This window comes from Ursus americanus, chromosome 23 (genome assembly GCF_024610735.1).
Source record: "Ursus americanus isolate L20-20 chromosome 23, mUrsAme1.1.p, whole genome shotgun sequence".
NCBI classification, from domain to species: domain Eukaryota; kingdom Metazoa; phylum Chordata; class Mammalia; order Carnivora; family Ursidae; genus Ursus; species Ursus americanus.
The window spans coordinates 42064524-42089493 of NC_142149.1; the positions used below are offsets into that span (position 1 = coordinate 42064524).

Here is a 24970-nt window from a genome sequence, read left to right on the forward strand (position 1 = left end):
GGGAATCACAGGGAATCCCCGGCGAGCTTAGGAACGCACACCCACCCAGACCCCCTGATGCGGAAGTTCCAGGTGTGGGCGTAAGTGGCCCAGGTGATTCTGATGCAACGAGAGTGAGACCCTTGGGACAGATCATCTGTGACAGGCTGCACAACAGCTGCGGTCATCCACAAGCCCCTGAATTCCTAACTGTGTCCATCGCTATTACCCCTGGCTGCCGACCCTCATCACTGATACAGGGCTCTGTCGCCACAGTTCCACTAAGTCCCTTCTGGACCCCCTTTGCAGATGTGGCTGGAAAGGGTAGTTTGTCACAGAACGAGGAAGCGTGGGGCTGCTGCGTCCCTGGAGATGCCGGCGTCCCCTGGCTCTCGTGGCTGAGGCAGAATTTGGAAACACCAAGGTGGGGGATCGCTCACCTGCCGCTTCAGTCTCAACCCAAGGGGTGGGTCAGCTGTGATTTTCTCCACTAACTTTCCCTCCCATAAGGTGCTGTGAAACCAGAATTCGGGCAACTCAGAAAGGTCCCACCTCACTTACAATTGCTCCGGGTACATCTGGCTGGAGAATAAGAACCACGTTGTGTTCTCATGGTGTTTGCTTGATGGGCTTTAGGGTGGGGAATGAGTGTAGGAAAAACGTCACCAGCGCCCCAGCCCCTCAGAGAAAGCTCAGGTTAAAGGTGAGCCTGCCCCCCCACCAAGCTGGAGGTAACTTCCGCTCCTCCCAGGCAGGGAGGGCTGGGCTTGGGGGGGGGGGGTGTTCCAGAACTGGCTTTGCAGCCGCGAGGACCAAGGTCCTTAAAAAATGCAGCAAACCCAGGCAGCTCTGTGTCAGGCCGTGGAGGAAATGAGGACACTAAGGAGTTCTCCCCAAACTTCACTTTAGCTGCCCTCCCAAGTCATTTGCCAGAGCCGCTGTCAAAATAAATATTGACTGATTTGACTTCCATTTCTCGTCCTTTTCCCATTTTGATAGCAAGTCCAATGTCAACACAGAGGGCCCATACCTACTCACTCCTCTCCACTCTACTCCCTGCGGCTCCCACAGCCATGCCTACAGTCAGCCACTCTTTCTGATAATCTACAAGTTAGTTGCTCTGAAGGTGTTGGGGGGTCAAAGGAGGAATATGAAATAGTCTCGAGCCTCAAAAACCTAGCACTCTTGGAGGAGACAGAAGGCAGATGCATTGTATGGTTCGGCGTCATCACGAAGGCCCTGCCGTGGCTGGGTTCAACTCTGGGTCATGCTCACATTCCAGCTCACGGCTCTGGGCCTGAGCAGACGTGCTTCTCTGACCAGGCACAGCTCCAAAGGCCCCCCGAGGGCCTGGGACCCTGGGGCCCCTTCCCAGGTTTCCCTTACACAGATCTGGCCTCTCTGGCCTCTGCCGAGCAGAGCCTGCACAGCGCGGACGGCCATTCTCACATCTCGCTCTGACGGTGGAGCTTGGGTAATGCAGGGACGAGGAGGGGGCTCTCCCACACATGAGGCACTAAGGATGCTGAAAATCTGGCGAGGTCAGGTTTGGGAGAGCTTTTATCCAACTTTATAACCCAGGGAGCCTCAGACATGCTGACTGTGTTTGGGACCAGCTTGAGAGTCTAAGCAATCATGCCCCCAGACTCATCAGTTACCCAAGACAGAGAAGACATGACCTGCAGACCATCCCCGGGTCAGAGCCTCCGCTTGTGGCCCGTGATACTGACCCCCTCCATTCTGGTAACATATGTAGGGAAAGCGCCAGACGTTGCCCAGGTCCACGGCATAGCCAATGACGGAGAGGAGGAAATCCATCTTCTTGCCCCACGTCTCCCGGTCCCCTTCATGAACCTCGGCCACCAGCGCGGTGGTGGCAGCCGGAATGGAGTGCCGAGTGTCATCTCCGGCACCCGGGCTCGGCACCGATGAGTACCCGTTGGAGATGTGGCCAGACTCCACCTTATCCTCGGGGACAGGGACACCCTTCTGCAGAACTCCATTTTCCTGACAATCTTCTTTATCCTTACACACGGACTGCTCCTTCTGGGAATTTAAGGGCGTGGTCTCCATCCTGTTGGCTAGGAGATGACAGTGACACCCATCTGCTGAGGACCCGAGCCGACTTCTCTGCGTTCAGCTCTGTGGATCTCCTCGGAGCTTTGTATCAATGGGATTGAGAGCTCTGTTGGAAAGGCACACAGCAAAGGGAGAACAGAATTACGCATTCCACTGTCTTTGGTATTAACTCACCGGACATCGTAAATGACATGAATTAATGGGTTTACAAATGCATCTGTCAGTCGTGAAACATCCTGTTTGCTATACGGCCGTCAATAAAATCAACTACAGCTTTCAACCTAGACACGGTATCAAGTCACAATCAAGTCATCTGAAAAGGAAAAAAACCAGACCAACAAAACAAACCAGACCAGACAGCAAACCACCAGGTCTTGCATCGGCTCTAAGAACAGAGTACTGACTTCATCTGCGGGACTAGAATTGCATCCTGGAGCTTACCAGTCCCTCAGAAGAAGGTAAGAAGACGGCTTGCTTCGCCAAAGCTCTGCAGAGCTCTTACCTTGTCCTGGATGCTGTGCTGGGAAAAGAAACACAAAGAAAGAAGCAGTCGCTGCCTGCAAATAAACGAGGACAACCCTAAAACCGTTTAAGCTGAGCATGCCGTGTATTTTACAGAAATTATAGGTATAACTTTAAAAGGACAAGAGCAAAGGCACCCCTCGCGCCTTAGCTGTGGACTTTTCCCCTCTTCCTGTGGCCCAGCCCTTCGAGATTCCAGCTGCTTCTGGCTGTGTCCAGTCCATCTGTGCTTCGCCGAGCTGTGTTCGCAGTGTGCCCCTGCAAGACCGCCCGGGCTTGGAAGGGCCCTGCTGCTCACCGTGCGTTCTGCCTGCCTCTCCCAGCAAGTCCTGAGGCAGGGGATCTACCTGTTAGGCGGCTACAGTGGGCCGGCGGGGAAAGCCAGAAGAGCCGGGGAGAAGGGCATGCGGGTTCCAGACGTCAGCATGGCCGGTGTCCCCGTCCCCACGCAGTCTGGTGGGGAGGGCTAGCCGGGGCCTCGGTGTGGGGAAGTCAGCGCAGCAATCTGGACCGAGGCCTCACACGTCAAATGTGGGGCAGAAATCCAAGCCCTCTTGGACTTTAAACCTGTGGCCTGTTATAAAGTAGTAAGGAGCCAAGACCTTCCAGCTAACTTCATTTCATCTGGGCCTGAACTTTTCAAGCTCTTGAAATAGTCTGGGAGTTTCTGCTTAGCTCAGGTCGAGATGTCTAGGGATGACTGCTGTCACTATTCACAATGGCAAAGATCTGATATTACCCCTTCAAATCCCACAGTGGGAGGATGGCTAGAAATGGATAGCTAAAATAATGGCACTGTCTGTCTCCTACCTCTTTGGGGCTTTCATTGATTAGATCTTAACTATCCACATGTCAAGTGTGAAGATAAAAATGCAGCGAAAAATGAGACCACAAATAGGTTCACACCGATGATTATGTACACGAATTTGGGCAAGGATGAGAAATGAACACGAGGGGATGCAAGTTATTAGAGCTCTGTGTTCGTTGGGTTCTTTTTTCTGTAAAGTAGAAAATGAAAATTTAAAAGGGATTGATTGCTGCCGAAAATATTACAGCAACAAGAGAGAGACCAGCTCTTTGGGTCTATGGTGTGTAAGTAAGGGGCCGGGGTGGACGTCCTGGGTTCTACGCTACCCAGCTGCTTGGCCCGACCCCCTGACCCTACCCCGGGCTCAAGGATGCAAACACCACTCAGAGAAGAACATGAATTTCTGATGAAGAGTGATCTAGATAAAACCCCACTGTGCTGGTCTCTATGCCGCTCTCCAGTCTCTCCCAGTCCCCGCCCGTGGACTTTTCAGATTAACCCCCCTTTCTCTCATTCACCGTAAGTAACCATGTACCAGGCCGAGGGATTTTTTTAAAGTTCATAATTTTTTCGAGAGATGATGCGGTGTCAGTGTAGGTAAATACACAGCTGAATTAAGCCGGCACTTTGTGGTCTCTGACTGTGTTGTTTGAAGAAGGCCTCTGCCCTTCCCTTTGGCCTCTATCAACGGCGTGTTCTCCACCTTAAACACTGACGAACTTGAAGGCCAGATGACAGAGATAAAGAGCTTTACCACGGGCAGCCCGATGGCACCCAACGGGCAGAGCCTGCCCTTGACCAAGGTTCCTCCTCCCCCACCTTTCTTTCTCCACCTTCAAAATTCTACCCCGAGTTTTCTGCAGGCACTTCTTCCTATCCGGACACCACCTTGTTGCTCTCATTGAAAGTGCAGCTCAGGGGCGTCCTGCCCGCTCAGTGGGTGGAGCGCAGGACTCTTGATCTCCGAGACGTGAGTTCGAGTCCCAGGTGAGGTGTAGAGATGACTTAAAAAACAACACGAAACACTGCAGCTCAAAGAGCAGCTGTACCCTCCAGTCTTTCTCTGGCACATCCCCCACGTCCATGGGAGGGGCACGTCACCCACCTCCAAAGAACATCGTGGTGGGGGGAGCAAACACTTAGCCATTCTAGTGACGCTATCACCTTCCTCACGCTGGGGTCTAGTGAGTTGTTCTAGGATTCCTGTACTTTCTCCCTTGGGGCGTCCTGCAGGGAAGCTGGAAAACGTGTGTGTGTGTCGGTGAACTTTTTGGGGCAATGTATGTTCTTCAGTATCTTCAGGGGTTCGTCCCCTAAGGCAACTGATCTTGATCTCTTGGCACCTGTCCCGAGCGGCTCCTGGAAGAATAATGCGCACGTCTCTATTTTTCTTCTGAGCATTACAAAGACCTTGTTTCCTGAAATATCCCCCAGTACTTTTTTTTTTTTTTAATTGCATCAACAGGCTGAAATGGCCCACGTCCTAAGAAAGCCTGTTAAGAAGGCTCCTTGGCTGACTCATGACTTCAGGCTGGCCTCTCTCCAGCCAGCTCCGGGCTCTAGCACTCCTGATCACAGACCCTGGGGTACAAACGTAAGTGACAGCCACCCAAAGCCACCAAACAGGCAGGAGGCGCACATCTCCTTTTTTTCTGCCTCTCCCAGTTGGAAGAAAGGTCCTCCTGGTGACTCATCCAGTTGGCCAGGAGACGACGACGGCCTGGCCTGGACCCCCTTCTGCTGGCGGGACGCTGCCCGTGGCTCCCACTCTCCTTTCCTGCTTTTCTGATTTTACAGAGCAACGGCCACCTTTTCTCCTGAGACCAGCAGGTCACAGTTGAGAGCAGGCTGCTCCGGGAATATAGAAGTAAGAGTTAAGAAAATTGGCTTCTAAGAATGTTCTCTTAAAAGCTTTCTTTTTTAAAAAGATATTTTTATCCCGCTGGGTGAAGATTGCAAACGAGGTCAATATTACAGTGTGACCTCCTCCAGGCAGCGTTTGAGTTTCTCCATGGCCAGAGAAAGCCCCAGAAACCTTCCTTTGCACCTTGAACATGGGCTCTTGCACCAGGCTGAGCGGGTGAGAGGCTGGGGGTGGTGCCACATCACCCTGCTGCTCGCTGGGATGACAACCTGACACGTGGGACCCTCACCCCCGCATCTCCACACATGGGCAGCAGCACGGTGGTGTCTGGCGGGGGGGTGGGGGGGGGCGCTGCCAGCCCGCTTCTGTTCTCGCTCCTGCTTCCTCTCAGCCCAGGGGGTGGGCTAAGTCCCTCCGCTCCCCTCCCCCACCCCAGGAGAAAGGATTGTTTCTATTTAAACTTCTTCTGATCAAATCTCCATTTCTCGTCCCACAAACTCTCTCTGTAGCCAGGGGAACCAGTATCGGAACAAGCATGTAATTACAGCGATTAGTCATGAAACCACCCAGACCTTTGGAAATGTCCGTGACCCGACTTGTCTGTTTGACGTCTGTCAGCACGCTCTAAGCAGAAACACTATAGAAAGTTTGTACTTTGACTTCACTTGTTGAGATCAAAGTGAGTTCATTTCTCAGGACACTCAGTTTTCATTTTCAAAAACCGCAGCAAACCCAGCACGAACAATGGGTGTATCACGGGGAACAGATTAATTATAGGTCCTATGGCCAAGTGGCAGTTCGCCTTCTCTCTTCCGAGAGGGAGTCTGGAGTTCCCAACACCCGCCCCCCCGCGGCCGGGGTGGGGGGCGAGAGCGATGACAAAGCTCTGGTGTCCACTGATGGGGAGCCCTGAGCCCGGCCCCCGCCACGCAGCAACGCCAATTCTGCAAAGACATTCCGTATACCTACTACGTGCCAGGCTCTCGGAGGCAAGGCAGGCGCCGTCCTGCCCGCATGGAGTTCCTGGCGCAAGGCCAAGCTCCGACTATGGGAACACAGTCCTTATGCTGAAGGAGGGAGGGGCAGGTGGTGCTCGAGATGCCCGTTGCACATCCCATCGTAAACGGAGTTTTCGGCCGGCCTGACGCAGCAGTTTCTGCAGCTCACAGTTGTAGCCCCAGGGTGCCTTCAGAGTCGACAAGACTTCCTTTGTCCCTGTTGCTCAGCTTCTCCCGAAGGAGCCGGGATGTGAGTGGTTCTGACTCACCGTGGCCCGCAGCGTAAGACAGTGGTTTGTACGTGGACCCAGAGGGACTCACCTTTCAAACAAAACAGACTTCACCGTGTGAATGGGGAGGGCAGGGGAAATCCGTCTGTTTTTGGACACAAGGGGTAGAAATGAACACCATTTTCCCAACCAAAGGATTCTTTGTGTGAGATGGTCGGACAGTTCAGGTTTTTGGAGAGGGATTAAACAGTTTATAATCCTTAGGGCCGCTGGGGCAGTTATGATGAGAAAGGACAAGGGTCTCTGTCCAGAACTTTCCCTGCCTGGGAGAGGGGAGCTTCGAACTTCTCTGCACACAGAGTGTAGAATAGAGAGGATGAGCCGTGTGTGGTGTGGTTGACATCGCCCCAGAGGCTGGGCAAATATACAATGGATTATTTATCTTGACGTCAATAAAAAGAAATGGGTTTGGCCTAAGTCGGCCTAGATAGCCCTTCTCTAGTGAACGTGGCCGGCTGAGCCTAGACCAACCACCTTCCGGAGGCATCATGTAGCTGTTGTCGTGCCCACACCTCGTGGCTCACTCATCTGCCCTGGAACCCCTGACCCGCCGCCGACTGGCTATGTGACTTTGGGCAGGTTGCTTAGGCTCTCTGAGCTTTCACTTCCTGGCGTGTAGAACCAGACCATTAACACCCCTGCTTCCTAGAGCTGAGGTGGGCAATGAGGTGTGACGGATGCTTCCCTCAGTGGCTAGCACGTGGAAACCTTCAATAAATGACAGGGAGTCAATGGCCAGTGGGCCACCACACGTGCGCAGCCCATCCCGCCGTCCGGCTTACACGCCAGTCAGGGGGACGGGGCCCAGAAGCAAAGCGACTCCACCCCCTTCCACGGGCCCTCCCTGACTGTGCTGGTTCCTCTCAACCAGCTCCTCTCCTTGGGGTCACTGGGAAAGCTGTAACCGGCAGATTCCCGGGCTGCTGTCCCAGAGATCCATGTGGGTGCTGCATGCTTAACAGGCGCCCCAGGTCATCAGGGGCAGGTGGGCCACCGAGCGCACCCAAGTGTATCCCTACCCCACGCCGTTGCTGCCCCAAATTATCCCGTGTCCTTCGAGGCCTGGCTTAAGTTTCCACCCACCCCCCTCCACGAAGCTTCACTCACCCCAGCCCAAGATGACATCTCTCTACTCTGTACGATTACTAATATGTCATTCATCACTGATTATTGCGTATTATTAGTTACCCTTTTATGTCTGTTTGCTCTGGATGCCCCGGCAGCAGGGGCCATGGCTCATATATCCCTGGGCTCACATACTTGCACAGCTGCCAGCACAGAGGTCCTATTTCGGGTTCCCTGGGTGCAGGGCCCAGGGAGCCCCAGCCGCTCTCCTGGCAGTTTTGAGCCTCAGGCGAGGCACTACCCTTTCGTCCCCGGGGTCCCATTCTCAGGGGCCCCTCCCCACCCCTCACTCTTTGGGAAGATGTCTGTGCATCTTGGTGGGGGTGGGGGGAAGGGAGAAATGTCACAACATTTTCATGGACTATGGACTAGAAAAGACGGACATGTCTGGGATTAAAGAAGAGTCCGGGTTGTGCTTTTAGACTGAAACAAGTACCAGCAGGCACACCCATCGGCGGTCTGTGCTCCAACGTTCATTTGTGAGTTGCTCGTTTGGAACGTGGAATGTATTTTCTACCTACTGAAATCAATCTTGTAAACGGCAGTCAGCCTCCCACACCAGCTTACAGAATCCTAGTTTGCCTGGAAAATAGGGAAACATCTAAAATGTGGGCTGTGGGACACGGCGTTGTGAGGTATGACGAAAGGGGGTACGGGGACAATGAGGCTGATTGGGAGGCATCTATCGTCCGTCCTTTCTCTAGCCTAACGCTCTTTCTGGTTCTTGAGAAAAACGAAGTTTCAGGAGAGGACAGGAAGTGGGGAGCCTCTCAGGCCCCCGAGAGCCGGAGAAGGTGAGGACACACACTTGTTATTACATTGAACCACAGTGTGATAAACCCACAACTCACAACGTTTTGCTGAAAACGAAACTGCAGCCTCTGTGTTTCTGTGTGGACACGGCCAGGAAAGGACTCGGGAAACTCAAACGGTTGATGCGTTAGGTCAGGCGGGATGAGGAGGGTCACTTACACCTTTGAAACCCTCCTTTATTGTTGTCGTAATGCAATTCATGCCATAAATAGAAATCAAGATCGGAAAACGTGGCAGCATTTCCAAACACAGATGTTCTCTTCTTTAATACGGCGTATATCGTGAAAACTACTTTTGTGTAAAACAGACATGATTAGACCCACAAATGGAGCCAAGAGGGGGAGACGGGGGGGGGGGGGCCGGACACCAGCCCCAGCCCCTCCCCCTCCCCGGGGAGAGGGTGTTAGGAAGTGACAGTGGATTTATCTGTGGCAGCTGAGCAAAACAGAGAGAAGTAGGAAGGGGGAGAAAGGGATTTGAAGTGGAATTAAGTACGATGGGAGTGCTGGAGGCAAGGGGAAAGGGGAAGCTGGGCCTGTTTCTCCGGTGGGGCAGGGAGCTGAGCTGAAGCCTGAGGTCATCAAGCCGCAGAGTGCAGGCGGCCACGGAGGCCACAAGATGCTTATAATTCAGGGACTGTTGCTTGAAGGGACCTCTACTCTTAGGTTGAGAAGTTCTGAAATGTGCTCTACCATGTGTGACACACGCAGTTTGGGGACATTCATGACAATCAGTTCATCGTTACACAGTAATGATGATCCAGGCCTCAGAGGCACAGAGGTGAGGGCAAGAGGTGGTTTCCGGCCCCTGGGCGTCCGCGGTCTCCAGAAGTAACCCTCTATGCTACAGAGGACACCATTGAGAGAGTGGGGGAAATTGAAGTAAAGACTGTGATATTTGTATATTTGATAATAGTTTCTCAAACTGTGTCCCAAATGTGATAATAATGGGGCTCTGCTTATGTAGGTGAATGTCCTCGTTCTTAGGAGAGAAGAGGTGAAGTATTTACATGTCCGCAAACTCTCGGAAGTTCAACAAAAAATTGTATTATATATAGATTGTATCCCTGTTACATGAATTATGTTGCACATATTATACAGAATGGATCAAACTATATATATTACATTTGCAAAAATTAGAGCCAGTGCACACGCAAACATGACAACATGGTAATGACTGGTGGCTCTGAGGGAAGGTTCACCGGACCCTTTCTCTGACTTTTCAGTTGAAATGTTTTAAAAGAAAAAACTGGGGGGAGGAAAATCATTCTAGTCTTAGGAGCACTGGGAAACCTCCAGTCAGTCAGACGTCCCTGCGGCCCGGGGCTCGCCCAGAATAGCATATCTCCTTTCTCCTCTCTCCTCTCTCGGGGCAGGGCCTCCCTCCCCTTTCCTCCGGCCCAGCTCCTTTCCTCTGAAACAAGGAAAAGAGCCAGCTAGCTTGATTAGGGTTTAAAAACAACACACCCAGGGAGAGGGAAGAACAGAGGTGCAGGAAATTCAAGTCCCAGGCCTGGCTGAGCCCTCACGGCCACGACCATGGCCACGCATGAATTGCAGTAAACCACAGGGGACTTGGAGCCCTTCCAGCTCTGCCCCTTCCTACGGTCGAGGGAGTCCCTTAGTTACAGAAAAAAAATGTGTTTATTTTATCTTCATTCAGCAGCTCGGTAGTAATGGAAATAAAGTGTTCTTTTTTCTTTGAATGTGCCCAGAAAAAATGACACAAAAACACAAGAAGGCACAGGCCGGCTGACTCGCTCCCTCTAATCCAGCCCGCCTCCCAGCCTCCAGCTCTGGGCTCTCCCAGATCCGCCACTTGGCCTTGTCGCCACCTCCCCCCTGCCCCCACCCCACTTCTTCCCTCCCTACCTCAAATAACGGCATAAAGAGCTGGACCTCAGGATCCCAGGATTCCTTCCCCATGCCATCTCCCACTTGTCAGTGCCTGGAGGCCCTGGCCACCGGGCTGGTTCTGGGACATGACCTCCATGTCTCCACACTGCTGGGGTTCATCTCTCGCTCTGCAGTCCAGGGGGATTCGGGGATTGCTGAAGGGATATCCAGTCCCAGCTTTTAAAAAGCCTATGGTTTACGGGCACCTGGCTGGCTCAGTCAGTGGAGCATGTGACTCTTGATCTCAAGGTTGGGAGTTCGAGCCCCACATTGGGTGTAGGGATTACTTAGAAATAAGATCTTAAAAATCAAATCAAATAAATTAATTAAAAGTAAAAAGCCTAGGGGCTCCTGGGTGGCTCAGTTGGTTAAGTGTCTGCCTTTGGCTTGGGTCATGATCCCGGGGTTCTGGGATCGACCCCGCATCTGGTTCCCTGCTCAGTGAGGAGTCTGCTTCTCCCTCTGCCCCTCCCCTGCTTGTGATATCTCTCTCTCTCAAATAAATAAAATCTTTTTTTTTAATAAAGATTTTATTTATTTATTCGACAGAGATAGAGACAGCCAGCGAGAGAGGGAACGCAAGCAGGGGGAGTGGGAGAGGAAGAAGCAGGCTCATAGCAGAGGAGCCTGATGTGGGGCTCGATCCCATAACGCCGGGATCACGCCCTGAGCCGAAGGCAGACGCTTAACCGCTGTGCCACCCAGGAGCCCCTCAAATAAATAAAATCTTTTAAAAAAAAGCCTTTGGCTTAAATACCCACTAACAAGTACCATTGGTCCAAGGTTGGGTGGGAGCCAGGGAGCTGCTGCCAGCTTCCAGGGGAGCCCAAGGAAAGGAGAAAATAAGGCAAACTGCCTCGTGCTGGCCTCATCTCTACACATTTCGTCACCACATAGACACGGGGCTGGGCGCACACTCCCTTGGTCTAAAAACATGTTATCGACATCCGGTAAATGAGCATTCATCCTCCCATGCCCTGACAGCCAGCCCCGGTCAGGCGGAGGGGTGCCCCTGCACAGAGCCATTACTCAGAGATCGTTTCCGAAAATGGGCCCAAGTCAGTACGATGAGCGGTGCCTAGAAAGACGGGGGCTGTGTCAGCCTCTGGTGGGTCTTGTGCCCACCCTAGAGAAGCAGGTCACCCTCTGCTCAGGGAAAATCACCTCTGCCAGGTGTCTCCTACAGGCCACTGTCATCTATTTTCCACCTGGGTTCCTCCTAGAAAGATGACCGTTTTCTTTCCTTAGGGTACTAGAAGGTTAAGCCCAGAGACTAATTCCCCCCAGGAGCAGGGTGAGTAAGTCTCACTTGCCCCAGGAATGGAGAAGTGCGGAATTTATCAGATCTTGGACTCCACACCCAAGCCTGTTGCTGTTACGTGGAACACCACAACCTCGGAGGACCACAGCGATTGGCAAAGGCTCGGTGACTGGGAAGAAAATGGGCACAGCCCAAATCTTACTGCCCGGAGGCCGTTTCCACCGCACCACACCCTGGGCAAGCTGCAAAGAGGATGTGGCGACGGGGGACTCAGGCTCCTGTTGCCTGTGGGTGGTTGAGGCGCAGGACGTGACTTGTGCAAACCTCTGCCTTCGAGTGGTGTCTGGGGTCCCCAGAGGACCCTGATTTGATGGCAACATCTGGGTAGAGCCCCAGCGCTCAGGCATTTTGCAGCATCATTTCAAGTCGTGTTTGCTTAAAGCAGAGAGATTAGGGGCACAGTCACAGAAGGAGCGGCGGGGACTCAGACATCATGTTACGCAGGGCCCCCCCTTCCCCTCACTTAGAGCTGAGCAGCTGACCTGTGATGGGAAGGACTAAGGCGTGAGGTACCTTCTGACGGAGAAATGACTGCGTGATTTTCCCTTTGGTCACACAGGCATCTTTCTTCAAAAAAGTCGAATCATGACCATATCCTATGGATTCATTAAGCCAAATTGAAATTAAACTTCTTCAGGCAGCCCTGCCTTTGTTCTCTCAAATGAAACCATTTGATGACTACGAAGGAGAAGGAAATGCCCCTTACTGGCTTAATTTCTGGAATCATCTGCGTTTCTCTTCGGAAGGGGACATCGGGGATGTTTCTGCAAGCCTGCCCTCGGTGACGACCGTCTCCAGCCAAGCACCCCACCCCACAGCCACGTCGCCCATTCGTGAAACCCTTGGACATGCTTCTCCGAGTTTCATCAAAATTCTCGGACAACTCCCAGAATCCCCCAAAGAGACATTTTTGAGGTTTTGCTGATTCCATTAAAACTTCAACATCATTCTGTCCCCACCCTCACCCCTCTGCCCACCCTTAGTATATGTTACTTAAGCAAGAGCCCCGAAGAAATGGGTTTAAGTATCTGTGCTGCTCTTAGATTCCTGAATGGCCCGCACGGATCACTGGCGTGCTGAGGTGCCTTCCGGTTAATCGTGAAGCAGCCTCAGTCTGCTCTTGTTCAAGTTCAGTGAAAAAAAGAGAAGCCTATGCACAAAAATGGCTTGCTCAGTTTGCACCAGCCGCATCAGAACCTGGCTCTCCTCACCCCCACCCCAGTCTGTGGCAGGAAAACCACCTTTGGGCATCAGTGGCACCACGCAAAAGCAAGGAATGGGACAGAGTGAAAGCTGTGTGTTTCCCTCCACTGCTCAAAACCCAAACGCTAATGCCACCCATAGTGCCCGCCCGTGTCATTAAACGTAAATCCCAATGTTGCTTTCTTAGACGTTTTTCCTATGTAACTGAAGGCAAAACACATTAAATATTTGATCTAGTCTTACCATGATGAGAGCTAGCAGGCTCATAAATAATCCATTGACCTGGTTCATTTTTCTGGACAAAACTGATCATAAAAATACACACACACAAGCGTTTGTAATGTCTGACTCTTGGAAATTCCACCCCTCTCAAATTCTTCAGAACCCCAACGGAACAAGACATCCTTCATGCAAAAGACCCAGTGCAGAAGGAAACGTGCTCCTTTGGGTTCTTCAGCTCCGGAGAGTGTTTTCAAAGACATACTTAAATGTACACATTTTCTTTAGCAATTGACGGTTACACAGTTGAACCGTGTCAAACAGCGCGTTGGAGTTGGAGTTTCCCATACATTCTGAATGGCCCGTGAGAGGGCTGAGCGCGCACCGGCTCTGCCAGCGACAACCACCCAGGCGCACGGAGACTCGTCCCACTTCAGAGTCGGTTCAGAGATTTCTCTAGCTCTCGGGCATTTCTGTCAAGCAGCCCTCCCTGCAGACATGCCTTCGCGCAAAGCCACCTGCGCGCACGGCGGTAAGCGAGGACCGAACCGCAGGCGCAAGTTGAAACTAGAGCAACTTTTCCCCACGCGCAGGGCAGCGCTTAGCCCCAGCCCTTCTTCTCAGGGTCTCGCTCTGGTCCCCAGGCCATCGGAACAGCCTAGACAAAGGAGCCCTCCGGCGCCCGCGGTCGCCCCGGCGCTCGCCGCGTCCCCGCCCGTCCTCCCGCCGAGGAGCCCCCCGCGCGGCGCACGCCCGCCCGCGCCCGCGCCCGGAGAGGCCCCGCCGGATGGGGTGCGGGCAGCGGCGCGGATCCGCAGCCCGGCGAGCAGACCCACCTGCCCGGAGTCCGTGGGGAGGCTGGTCCAGGGCTCTCCGAGGCGGGGCGACCCTCGCGCCCTCGAGGCACCGGGGGCGCCGCTGCCTGTGCCGGAGCTGGCGCCCGAGCGGCCGTATTTGTACTCTCGTTCCCTCACATGGTCTGATCGCTAGATATCCGCCGCCAAAGAGCTCTTTAAGGATTTTTGCGTCACTTTGGGCCTCAGAAACTTTACGTTTCCGCGTGGTCGCGTCTCCGCGTTCCCCCCCAGGGTGGGGGTGGCCGCCCGGGCGCTGGCGCGGGGTGGGGGGCTGCGCCGTGCGGGGGGGGGGGGGGGCGGGGGCGGGGCCCCAGAGGCCGTGAGGGGCGTCCTCCCTCCCTAGGAGGGACAGTGCTCTAGGAAGCTGAGAGCCCAGGGCGGCGGGGGGAGGGGGGGCGCTGGCAGAAGCCTAGCAGAGCCTCGAATCCCAACTCGCTCGTTCTCACCTTTCGAGGGACCGGGCCGCGCCACAACCGACAGCTATATTTCCGCCCCCACCAATTGCTCCCCAAGTCGTGTTTAGTGTTCTGCGCAAAATCACTCGTTCAGAGCGACCTTTCTGGGCCACTGACACCTGCCCATCACTCCCACCCGGAATGCTGCTCTGTTTTTCTTCCTAGGACTTAGCCCCTGGCGTTCCTGGGGTTCATCTGGTTCCACCGTGGGCTGCGCGCTTGGCCAGAAGGGACCAAGTCTAGTAACTGGCGGTCCCCAAGGCCTCCAGCAGTGCACACCTGGGGGCTCACAGTATATACTTGCAGACAGAATGAATGAACGAAGAACTCTTTCTCATTTTGTCAACAAACCACACTTCAAAGCCGTATCAGAGTAGTGTCGGGGTGGTGAGCTGCCCAAGAGGATATGCCTGTGGCCTTGCTGGAGTCCAGAAGTTCCTACAGTATTTTAATTATCTGAAGAGGTTCAACAGAAGCGCATTGTTTTGAACCAGGTGAAAATATTGCTTTGATAGTGTTTTTAAAAACTTAAGTATAAAAATGAATTTCACGTTATTTGTTGTATTAGCTATTCAGTAGTGGGTTTTGGTTTTTTTTTTTTTTTAACATTTGAAAAGAACAGATGGAGTCCTTGCTTTGGGCTGTCCCTGCCACAGAGATGAGAGGGTGCAGACTAACCCATCACCCTCCTCCCAAAGGCGGCCAGGGATGGAGCAAAGTAGAAGGAAGAAAGGAATTACAAGCTTTCAGCCCCTTTGTACTTGGAGGAACTGGGCACACACTCAGCTGGGTTCAGAAGGTGTCTGCAGGGCGCCCAAGGGCTCCCCAACCTGGGAGGAATCAGTGTGAGGCTTTGGCGCCACCTAGACGTCAGGGTGGCGATTGCAAGGGAGGGGGGCAGCTCTGGAGAGCCGGCCGGCAGTTGAGGCTGCAAAGCCAGGCTGGTGATTCCTGGGCAAGCTTGGGAATTTCATCTCGGGGCCAAATCCCCAGGCGGCAGGGGCCCTCATGGGTGCCTCCCCTTTGAGATGAATGAGTTGCTGCCCCCAGGTTCTGTTTGGCCTTCTTAAACTCATGTGTAAATGCAGTATGAACAAGGAACTACACAAATGTAGGGTGCAGCTCCACGGAGGGGGCAGGGCAGAACCAAGGGAGGAGGAGACTGGGGGGGGGGCACAGGCTGTGGGAGCAGTGGGGATGACTTTAGCCCTTGGCTAAGGTTTTCCCAAGTCTGTCCTCCACCTTGATTCCAACGTGGCTTTTTAACACCACTCCACAGTCTCACGGACCTGTTGACCCCGCCACTCCTGGACTTCTTTCTAGATCCTAATACCCGTTTCTGCCCAGCCACTCCTGGGTGGGTTCTGCCTCCTTTGGTGCAGTGCTGGCCTAGAAAGTGGGGGTCCCACAAGCCTGGGTTAAATCTCAGCTCTGACCCTGTACTGTCTGTGTGGGTTTGTTCCCACACAGGGTTAGTTCCCTTAGCTCAACCTGTCCAGACTTTGGGTCCCTTGTGTGTAAAATAGGGATCCTATGAATGGTGGGCACCACACGGCTCGGGGGTGTGTGGAGCCTGACAGGTGCATGGCCCACCTCTCCTCCCGAGGGAGGCTTCCCCATCCTCTCTCTTTGGCCTCGGACCACCCAGGCCAGTCCTCTCCCCTCTTGCTCCCTGGCTAAGGGAGCACTGCTCTCGGAGACTGGAGCCTTCCCTCGCTCCTTACTGCCTCCCTGGCGGAGTCCACACAAAGTTACCCCCGACCGTCCATCTTCTCTCTAAACGTGTGCTTTCTCTTCGTCTTGTCCCCGAGGGTGCCCCCCTACACACACCACTTAGCCTCAGCTGCCCCACCTTCACTTCCACGAATCCAGCCCCTCTCTCCTCCCTAAAGCCAACCCTTCCCCATCGTGCCTCTCTGTCATTGCCACAACTGCCCAGTCATCTCCAGCAGCTGACTCTCTCCCTCTCGAAGATCCCCAGTCTGACTGCCCATCCTCCATCCACATGGGGGGGGAGTGGACGGATGTCATTGTCTACTGCCAAGCAAGGGCAGCCCTGCACCCTGGCCAGTTGTCCATGTCCATCATAGCTCCTTCATGCCCGGGACACCTGCTCCATGCCAGGCGGAGGAAGACACAAGCCCTGCCCTCCAGAGCCAGGCTGAAGGGCTGTGCTGGACGTGGGCAGCAGCAGGGAGCCCGGAGCTGGAGAGGCGCAGGCAAAGCGGCGGTTCCAGAAGGATCCTGCGGTGCAGCAGGGGAGCAGGGGCGCTGGAGGCACCGGGGTCCTCAGAACGCAAGGTACAGACAGGGAGAAGGTGGAAGTCGGAAACCAGGAGAACCTGTGAGGCCCAGCGACTAGGCTGGTGGGTCAGGAAAGCCATGGGGCTGTCGAAGATGCCCCGAACCTGGCCGAAACTTGGTGACCGTGACCAGGTGAAGAGCCCTGCCGGGTGACCGTGGTTCAGTAATAATTTCTCTCAGTTCCACCAGCTCTAGCCTCTGCAGAGGGAGAGACCTCACCACACATAGGCACCCACGTTCTGGGTGTCTCGAGGCCCAGCAAACCGTTCTCTTGTGGAGCCAGACCAGGAAAAACCCTATAAGGCCAAACCTGTCCCTCCAGAAGTCCTGGGGCCATCCGTCTGTCCTGCCTCCATTCTGTTTAACACAATAATGGAAGACAAGGCCCACCCTTCTTCTGGGCCTTTCCTCAGCATTCCCAGCCCTGGCAGTGTCTGCCTGAGCCATCCCTTCCAAAGCAGCCCGCCCCTCGGTTTGCCAGGGAGGTGACACAGTTTGGGCAACACTCTTCACCATGCTTAGCCACAGGCGGAGTCCGGCACCTCGAGGGCAGGATCTGCCGCCCCTGGGAGGCCGGTGCTCATGCCCTCAGAGGGCCGGGTCCGCGTTCCCCTGCGGCAGCCCGTCCTGGATCCAGAAGAAACGAGGAAAGGGCCTGGAGGGGCAGCCGCACCGGGAGTGCCAGGAGCGGGCACGGGCCAGGGCTGGGGCAGGCATGGGGTTGAGCGGACGCTTTGGCCACCTTTCCTGGCCCCTTCGGTCCCGTTCCTGGGGAGCCCCCTGCCTTGGACAAACCAGCCCTCTTCCCTCCAGGTCCGACAGCCACCGTGACGGCCCCGGGCTCTAGCTGTAGTATCTTTGAACCCGGATTTCTGATTTTCCCTTCCTTCCTACAGAATTCCCTCCTCTGCCTGTAAACACCCGGAGCTGGGGCCACGTTTCCAGGGGAGCTGGTTTGTCACCTCCGACCTTGGCAGAGACGTGGAAGCCGGGAGCAGCCCGGAGCCCCTGGAAGGGCCCCACGGGCCTGTGTGTGCGCCCCCGGTCCGCAGAGCCCGCGCACCTCTCCTCCGTGCGCGCCGCCCCTCGCCCCACGGCCCGACACCCGCAGGCCCCGCGCACGTGTGCGTGGCCAGGGACAGCCCCGAAATGCTCTTTGCTCTCGACGGACTCCGAGTGCCATTAAAACCAGGGCCCTGGGTAAACCCCGGCGCATGCGACAACGGTACCGCACCGCTGCTGGGGAGAGGGAGGCCGTTTCTCTGGGCTCCTTTGGGGAGGGTCACAAGATTGCTAAGTGAGGGGGGAAAGCAAAGCACAGAACAGGGGTTACCCGGTTTGCTGGGCAGGGGAAGGCTGATAATGCGTGTCGAAACCTAGGTATAGCCAAGTGAGGAAGAAGAGGGACAAGGAGGAGGAGGAGAAAAGAAAGAAGGAAGAAAAAAGCCGAGGGAAAGGCGGAAGGCAGGAAGACCTCCTGGGAGCCCCAACCTTCCCACAGCAGAACCTGGGGGCACTCCCAGGGGCGCAGCCCTACCTCCCGTGATTCACACGTTTCCTTCCCACATGGGGCCAAGTTACCCAGCGCCACTGTAATACCGTCTGTTCCCTTAGGAAGGGGGCAAATATTTGCCCCGATTTCCTAGCGAGGATGCTGTGAGTCGAGAGGGCTTCGCTGGGGATGGGCTCAAGAGGGCCAGAATTATTCTTAGAATAATGCCTGTCTTGTGCTTCCAGACCCTGAGGTCCTCCTGCCAGTTTTCCTTTGCCGGCTTAAGATTATAAAACACTCGCCATCTCTTTGGCTTTTCTTCCCTTCTAGGAACCTGAGGATAACTTGTGCCTCTGTGCATAGGGAGGGCTCCCCTGGGTCTCTTCTTGGTGAGCCCGGCGCCCTCATCCACCACCCTCGCTGAGGTCTGTGGTCACTGTGGCTAGCAGCTAGTTTAAAACCAGTCAGCATTTCTTCCCTTCTCCAGTTCCAGCGCTTCTGCAGCTGTCGGGCACTTACTAGAAGACCTCACTCATATAAAGCCACCTTCTTTCCCCACTGGCTCACGTATAGACATCTTACGTTCCCAGCAGAATGATAAACTCCTAGAGAGGAGGGAATTGTTTGGACCACAGAGGGCCCAGCACAGTACTGGGTGTGTCGGGGAAGCTCTGGGAGACTGGTCACTAATAAAAGCTACCATTTGGGGTGTGGCTCAGTCCGTTAAGTGGCTGCTTTTGGCTCAGGTCATGATCCCGGGGTCCTGGGAGCGAGTCCCCTGCTCAGCGGGGAGCCTGCTTCTCCTTCTCCCTTTGCCCCTGCCCCTCTACCCGCCCCCCCCCCCCGGCTTGTGCTCTCTCTTTCAAATAAATAAATAAATAAGATCTTAAAAAAAATAATAAAATAGGGGCGCCTGGGTGGCACAGCGGTTAAGCGTCTGCCTTTGGCTCAGGGCGTGATCCCGGCGTTATGAGATCGAGCCCCACATCAGGCTCCTCTGCTATGAGCCTGCTTCTTCCTCTCCCACTCCCCCTGCTTGTGCTCCCTCTCTCGCTGTCTCTCTCTCCATCAAATGAATAAATAAAAATTCTTAAAAAAATAATAAAATAAAAGCTACCATTTATGGAACATCGACCAGACTCGTTCTACACATTGTCTTTTGTCCTTTTTCTACTTTATGGGTAACATGCAGTGTGGGCTCTTTGGCTGTATTTTGCTATAAGTGTTTTTAAAAATAAATGACAGTTTTCCTCCTTCTCAAGCTGTGAGTTTTCATATTTAATACACTTAATAGTGATTTCTCAATAAAAGTGGTATGGAGACTGAGGCTCAAAGAGGTTCAGGAACTTGTCCACGGTTACACAGACCCCAAGTGGCAAAACCAGCCTATCTGGTCCAAATGCCCTGCGCCCCCCCACGGTGCTGGGCTGATTTGAAAGGAGAAAGGTACAAGCAGTGAGAAAAGTGACATAACACTTTGTGGGTTTTCCCTCTTGTTTCTACTCTCTTCAAGTAAGTCACCTTCATGGAGTCTAGACCTTTCTGTGAAGCACTGAAATGAAGATCACGGAGACTTTGTTCTCCTGCTGCTTGTCCTTGTTGAGCAGGTTGGATAGGAAAGCAGACTTCAGATCTATGTATAAGCTTTTAATTGCGTATAGCTGTCAGAATATAGGGCATTTTCAGTCAGTCAGCCAATCAGTATTTACCGTGAGCCCAGCCTGGGAACACAGCAGTGAGCGAGACAAAGCCCCTGTCCTTGGGGAGCTGACAGGGAGTATCGACTTTGGGGGAAACACACAAGCATATAAATAGGAGCATTTCAGAGCGTGGTGAGCGCTGTGAAGAAAGTAGGCCCTGATCACAGCAGAGAGGGACAGGCGTGGAAGTGTAGAGGCAGCGGGGAAGGGAGGTTGGCTGTGCAGGTAAGGTGCTCAGGGGGGCCTTGACATGGCGCCACGACCGGAGTCCCAGGAAGCCAGCCATGCAAAGACCTGAGGGAAGAGCTTTAGGAAGAGGAATGGCAAGGAGGTGGGAGCGAGCGTGGTGCATCTGAGGGACAAAATAGGAAGAGAAGAGTTGACAGGAGTGGAGAGAACAAGAAGGGAAGTGAGGAGGTTGCGTCTGCAGAGGTGGGCAGAGGCCGCAACGGAGGGGGCTGAGGGCTCTGGTCACTGAATGTTCCAAGTAAAACTCCAAGGATTTCTTTTTTTTTTTTTTTTAAGACTTTATTTATTTATTTGACAGAGAGAGACAGCCAGCGAGAGAGGGAACACAGCAGGGGGAGTGGGAGAGGGAGAAGCAGGCTCATAGCAGAGGAGCCTGATGTGGGGCTCGATCCCGGAACGCTGGGATCACACCCTGAGCTGAAGGCAGACGCTTAACGACTGAGCCACCCAGGCGCCCCCAAAGATTTCTTAACCGCGTTGGACAAGTTTGGACGAGGTAACCTCTAAGGTCCCCAGCCAGGGGAGACGCAGGGAGGCCAACAACTCTAAGTCAAGCACACTCTGGTACTTTCTACCAGGAGCCCACCTGGCCTCCTTTGCCCTATTCTTCTGAACTGCAGCTGATTTTTAAAACTAAGACCAAAAAAAAAAAAAAAAAACCCACAAAAAACTACAAAACTGTCATGGGGCAGCCTGAGAGATGGTTCCCAAGAGCCCTCCATCCACTTCAAGAGGAGTTATGGAACTCCAGCTTTTCTAGAAGGGTAAGCAAAGCGAAAGAGAGAGCAATTAGCATTCAAGCTGTACCAAGAGAGAGGAGTGCGGGGCGTCCCCTGTCTTCACGGTCGGTCCCATTCCCAAGTAACTGCGGCTGGTGTGAACTGAACATTCCCTCCCTCCCTTTCTCCCTTTCCCTTTGCGGTACTGCGGAATTCGAAAAGGGCAACGAGGGGCTCTCGGGTGACTTAGTTGGTTAAGCGTCTGACTCCTGGTTTTGGCTCAGATCATGATCTCAGGGTTGTGAGACGGACCAGATCCGTGCTGGGCATGAAGAGTGCTGAAGATTCTCTCCCTCTCCCTCTGCCCACCCCCCAGCTCCCCTCCCCTCCCCCCTCGACCCCTCTTCCCCACCCTCCTTACTCTCTTTCTCTTTAAAAAAAAAAAAGGGAAACAAAACAACTCTGGCTGGTTTATTCCTAGTTTTCAATCAAATTGTATCATAGACCCCAGGGAGGAAGAGTCAGCGTCATGAAGGGCAACAACGGTTCCAACAAGTTGTCCTAAGCACGGGACTGCTTATCTGGAATTACTTAACGAAGTCCAGCTTAATCAGTGACTGTGGCCGTGGTCAGAGCCACGCCAGCCCACACCGCACAACTGAAGGAATTCGTTAGAGCGCAAGGGCCCTGGAGCTGCCAGCAGCAAATTAGAACCAAGCTGCTCTTTAAGGACAAGCTGGAGCAAGCACATGGGGCCGTGACCACATCCGGAAGGCACGTCGCATTATCGGGTCCTGGCTTCTTGGATGCGTGAGATCAGCATGACTCTCCACGTCTCCAGAGTCACCCAGGCCGGCAAGGACTTTCTAGGGGTCAGAGTATCAGTTAGAGGGCTCCCCGCCACACCTTCCTATTCCCGCACTCAGCAGTCCCCCACATATCAGCAAGGCCCCCCGATTCAGGTCTCTGGCTAAACCTTTGACCCATTTCCCTTTATCTTCAGCAGAGAAGACACATGCACGGTGTCTCTCCCCGCTTGACCCTAATTTTATTTGAGAAATAGCTTTTATTCAATATTTGGCTGTGAAGATTATTTTTTACATATTGTGGAATTGGTTTATAATTTGTTTTGGGACTTTTGCATCTATGTTTATGGGTATGATTTACATGTAATTTTTTCTCTTACTATCCCCGACAGTTGTGCCAGTCTCATAGAATAATGCTCTATGCCATAAAATAGTTCTTCATGTCTTTCCTTTTGGGCTAATCAAGATTCCCCAGAGATTTCCAATCTCCTGGGCGCTAGAGTTCTTTTCTTTTTTTTTAAGTTTTATTTATTTATGAGAGAGAGAGCGCGCAGGGGAGGGGGGAGGAGCAGAGGGAGAGGGACAAGCAGACTGCACTGAGCGCAGGGCCTGACATGGGGCTCCATCTGAGGACCCGGAGATCACCACCCGAGTTGGAACCATCTCTTGATGGACGCTTACCTGACTGAGCCACCGCAAGCCCCTGCCGGGCATGAGTTCTAGGAGCACAAGATGGCAGAGAACATTCGGAATGCAAATACTCAATCCTCTGATGGTACTTTCATCCTCAGCTCTGTTTCTGACCTCCAGACCACAAACTGTTTTTCTCTCTTGAGAATAAATCTTGATTGGCAGGGGTGGGACAGTCACCCAGCTGCCCAAAGTAGGGAGGGGATCTAACAGACATTCAACCCTCCAGTTACCCTCCTTTCGCTCCCAGTTCCCTTATTGGCTATCTGGAGCTGCCATATTCGGATTATGCAACGTAAATTGGTTTGCTCAGCACTGGCTGTCTCCACCATTGGCTGAGGATTCAATTTTTTCAGCTCTGCTAAATCTCTCAATGCCTCTGTCTGGTTTCTGGCGTGTTGCTTCTCTTCTGGACATTGTGGATTTAGGCCTTTTTTTTTTTTTAAGATTTTATTTATTTATTTGACAGAGATAGAGACAGTCAGCGAGAGAGGGAACACAAGCAGGGGGAGTGGGAGAGGAAGAAGCAGGCTCATAGCGGAGGAGCCTGATGTGGGGCTCGATCCCAGAATGCCGGGATCACGCCCTGAGCCGAAGGCAGACGCTTAACCGCTGTGCCACCCAGGCGCCCTTGGATTTAGGTCTTCTAAGCGCATCATTTAACAAAGTGAAGTGTGTCTTCCAGTTTTCAAATATCCGCAGTACCTATAATAGTATCCTCCTTTTAATTTGTGTATGTTTTAATTAGTCTTGTCGAGATCTGCTAATTTACCTCATTTTTTTAAAGAACCAGCTTATGGCTTCGTTGATCCTATCTTTAATTTCTGCACATGCATTTTATTTCCTTCTTCTTTAGGTTGATTTTGCAGTTCTAATTTCTTGACATCGATGTTAGCTCAATTTTCAGTCTTTCTTCCATTCTAATAAAATCTGAAGGCTATAAAATTTATGTACTGTTTTAGCTGTACCTGTCATTATTATTTTTTTTTTTTATCATTGTTCAGGTTAAATTTCCTTTGTGATTTCTTCTTGGACCTATGAGTTAATTTCTAAACATATAGGAGCTTTCTAGTTAGCTCTTAATTTTAGTTTCCAACTTAATCGTTTGGAAATTTGTTGAGCTTGACTCTACTCCCCAATATATGGCCAATTTCTGAGAAAGTTCCATGCGTGCTCAGGACGAACATGCAGTTATTAGACACCGTGTCCTACAGATGTCCATTATACCAAACTTACTAAACGCTTCAATCTTTTATATACTCGAGTTTTTGGTTGCTTGATCTATCAACAATCGATAAGTATGTTAAAATCTTCCATTATTGATATTGGATTATTTTTCCATATAATTATGTTTTTGTTTTATACACTTTGAAGTTACGAGGTACATACTAATGTATAATTCAGTATCTTTATATTTTTCTGGAGAACCAAGTAAACATATAATTATGCAGTGATTCTATCTCTAGTAATGCTTTTTGTTTTAAAGCCTATTTCCAGGGTCACTGCGTTGCACAGCTCCAGGGAGGCTGTGAATAACATACCCTGGCATCAGGCTCTTTGGTTATTCAGAGTAGCCCTAATTTTGCTAATTATTAGTATAGCCAACACCAGATTTACTTTGGTTAGTATCTGCCTGATATATCTTTGCTATCTTTTTTATATCCCAGGTTGCTGATGTCTCTTGTAATTAGCTATGGCTGAGTTGCTTTTAAAACTCCAGTTTGAAGGTCTCCTGGGTGGTTTAGTCGGTTAAGCGGCTGCCTTCGGCTCAGGCATGATCTTGGGGTCCTGCCTGGGATTGAGTCCTGTTTTGGGTTCCCCGCTCAATGGGGAGTCTGCTTCTCCCTCTCCCTCTGCCCCTCCCCCTGCTCATGCCCTCTCTCAAATAAAATCTTAACAAAAACAAAAACCCCTCCATTTTGACAATTTGTCTTTTTTCAGGAACATTTATACATTGTAATTATTAGACACATTTAGATTTATCTGTCTTATTTTGGACACTCTATTTGTCTTGCATTTTTTCTCTCTCACCATCTTGCCTTTTCATGGATTGATTATATTCTTGCTTGGAAACCATATCCTGCTTATTTTTTACTAGTTCATCCAGAAAATTTTAGGATATATTAACATACCAAGGTCTAAAGTTAATCGATATATTTACCTTCCTCCTGAATGACAAATATGTTTCGTCCAATCACTTCCCTAATTATCGTTACCTACTTTCATGTATTTTAGTTTCACCTTTCTTTGAACCCTATTAGACTTACCTACAGGCTTTTCGTCTAGATGATGCACGTTTTTATCACATTTCAGATCTCCCGTACTGGATCACTTCCCTTCTGTTTGACTAAAAGTGTATTTCACTTCACCCTTGAAAGGCAGTTTCATAGAGTATAGAATTCTAGGCTCCAAGAAGATATATTTCACCATCTTCTTGCTTACATAGTTGCTGATGAGAAGTAAGCTGTCAATCTCACTCTCTTTTCTTTGGAGGGAATAATCTGTGTTCCTGGATGCTTTTAAGATCTGTTCTAGGGTTTTGCCGTGTTGCGCCTAGAAATGGGTTTATTTATCTTGTTTGG

At 52.2% G+C, this 24970-nt stretch overlaps 2 protein-coding genes across 2 annotated transcripts in view; one reads left to right on the forward strand and one right to left on the reverse strand.

Moving 5' to 3' along the window:
• SLC6A4 (solute carrier family 6 member 4) overlaps window positions 1–14222 on the reverse strand; it is a 39288-nt gene extending 25066 nt beyond the window's left edge. Inside the window, exons 1-2 of the mRNA XM_045773472.2 lie at window positions 13953–14222; window positions 1710–2164 (exon numbers count right to left, since the gene is read on the reverse strand). Coding sequence (XP_045629428.2) covers window positions 1710–2052 — 343 coding nt within the window. The 5' untranslated portion in view covers window positions 2053–2164; window positions 13953–14222. The remainder of the gene's footprint in view (window positions 1–1709; window positions 2165–13952) is intronic.
• Window positions 14223–16433: 2211 nt separating this feature from the next.
• LOC123777144 (uncharacterized) lies at window positions 16434–19368 on the forward strand. The gene is made up of 3 exons (XM_087854701.1): window positions 16434–16729; window positions 17629–17957; window positions 18113–19368. Exons 1-3 carry the CDS (start codon window positions 16434–16436, stop codon window positions 18124–18126), a joined length of 639 nt encoding a protein of 212 aa, XP_087710827.1. The 3' UTR covers window positions 18127–19368.
• Window positions 19369–24970: the final 5602 nt, after the last annotated feature.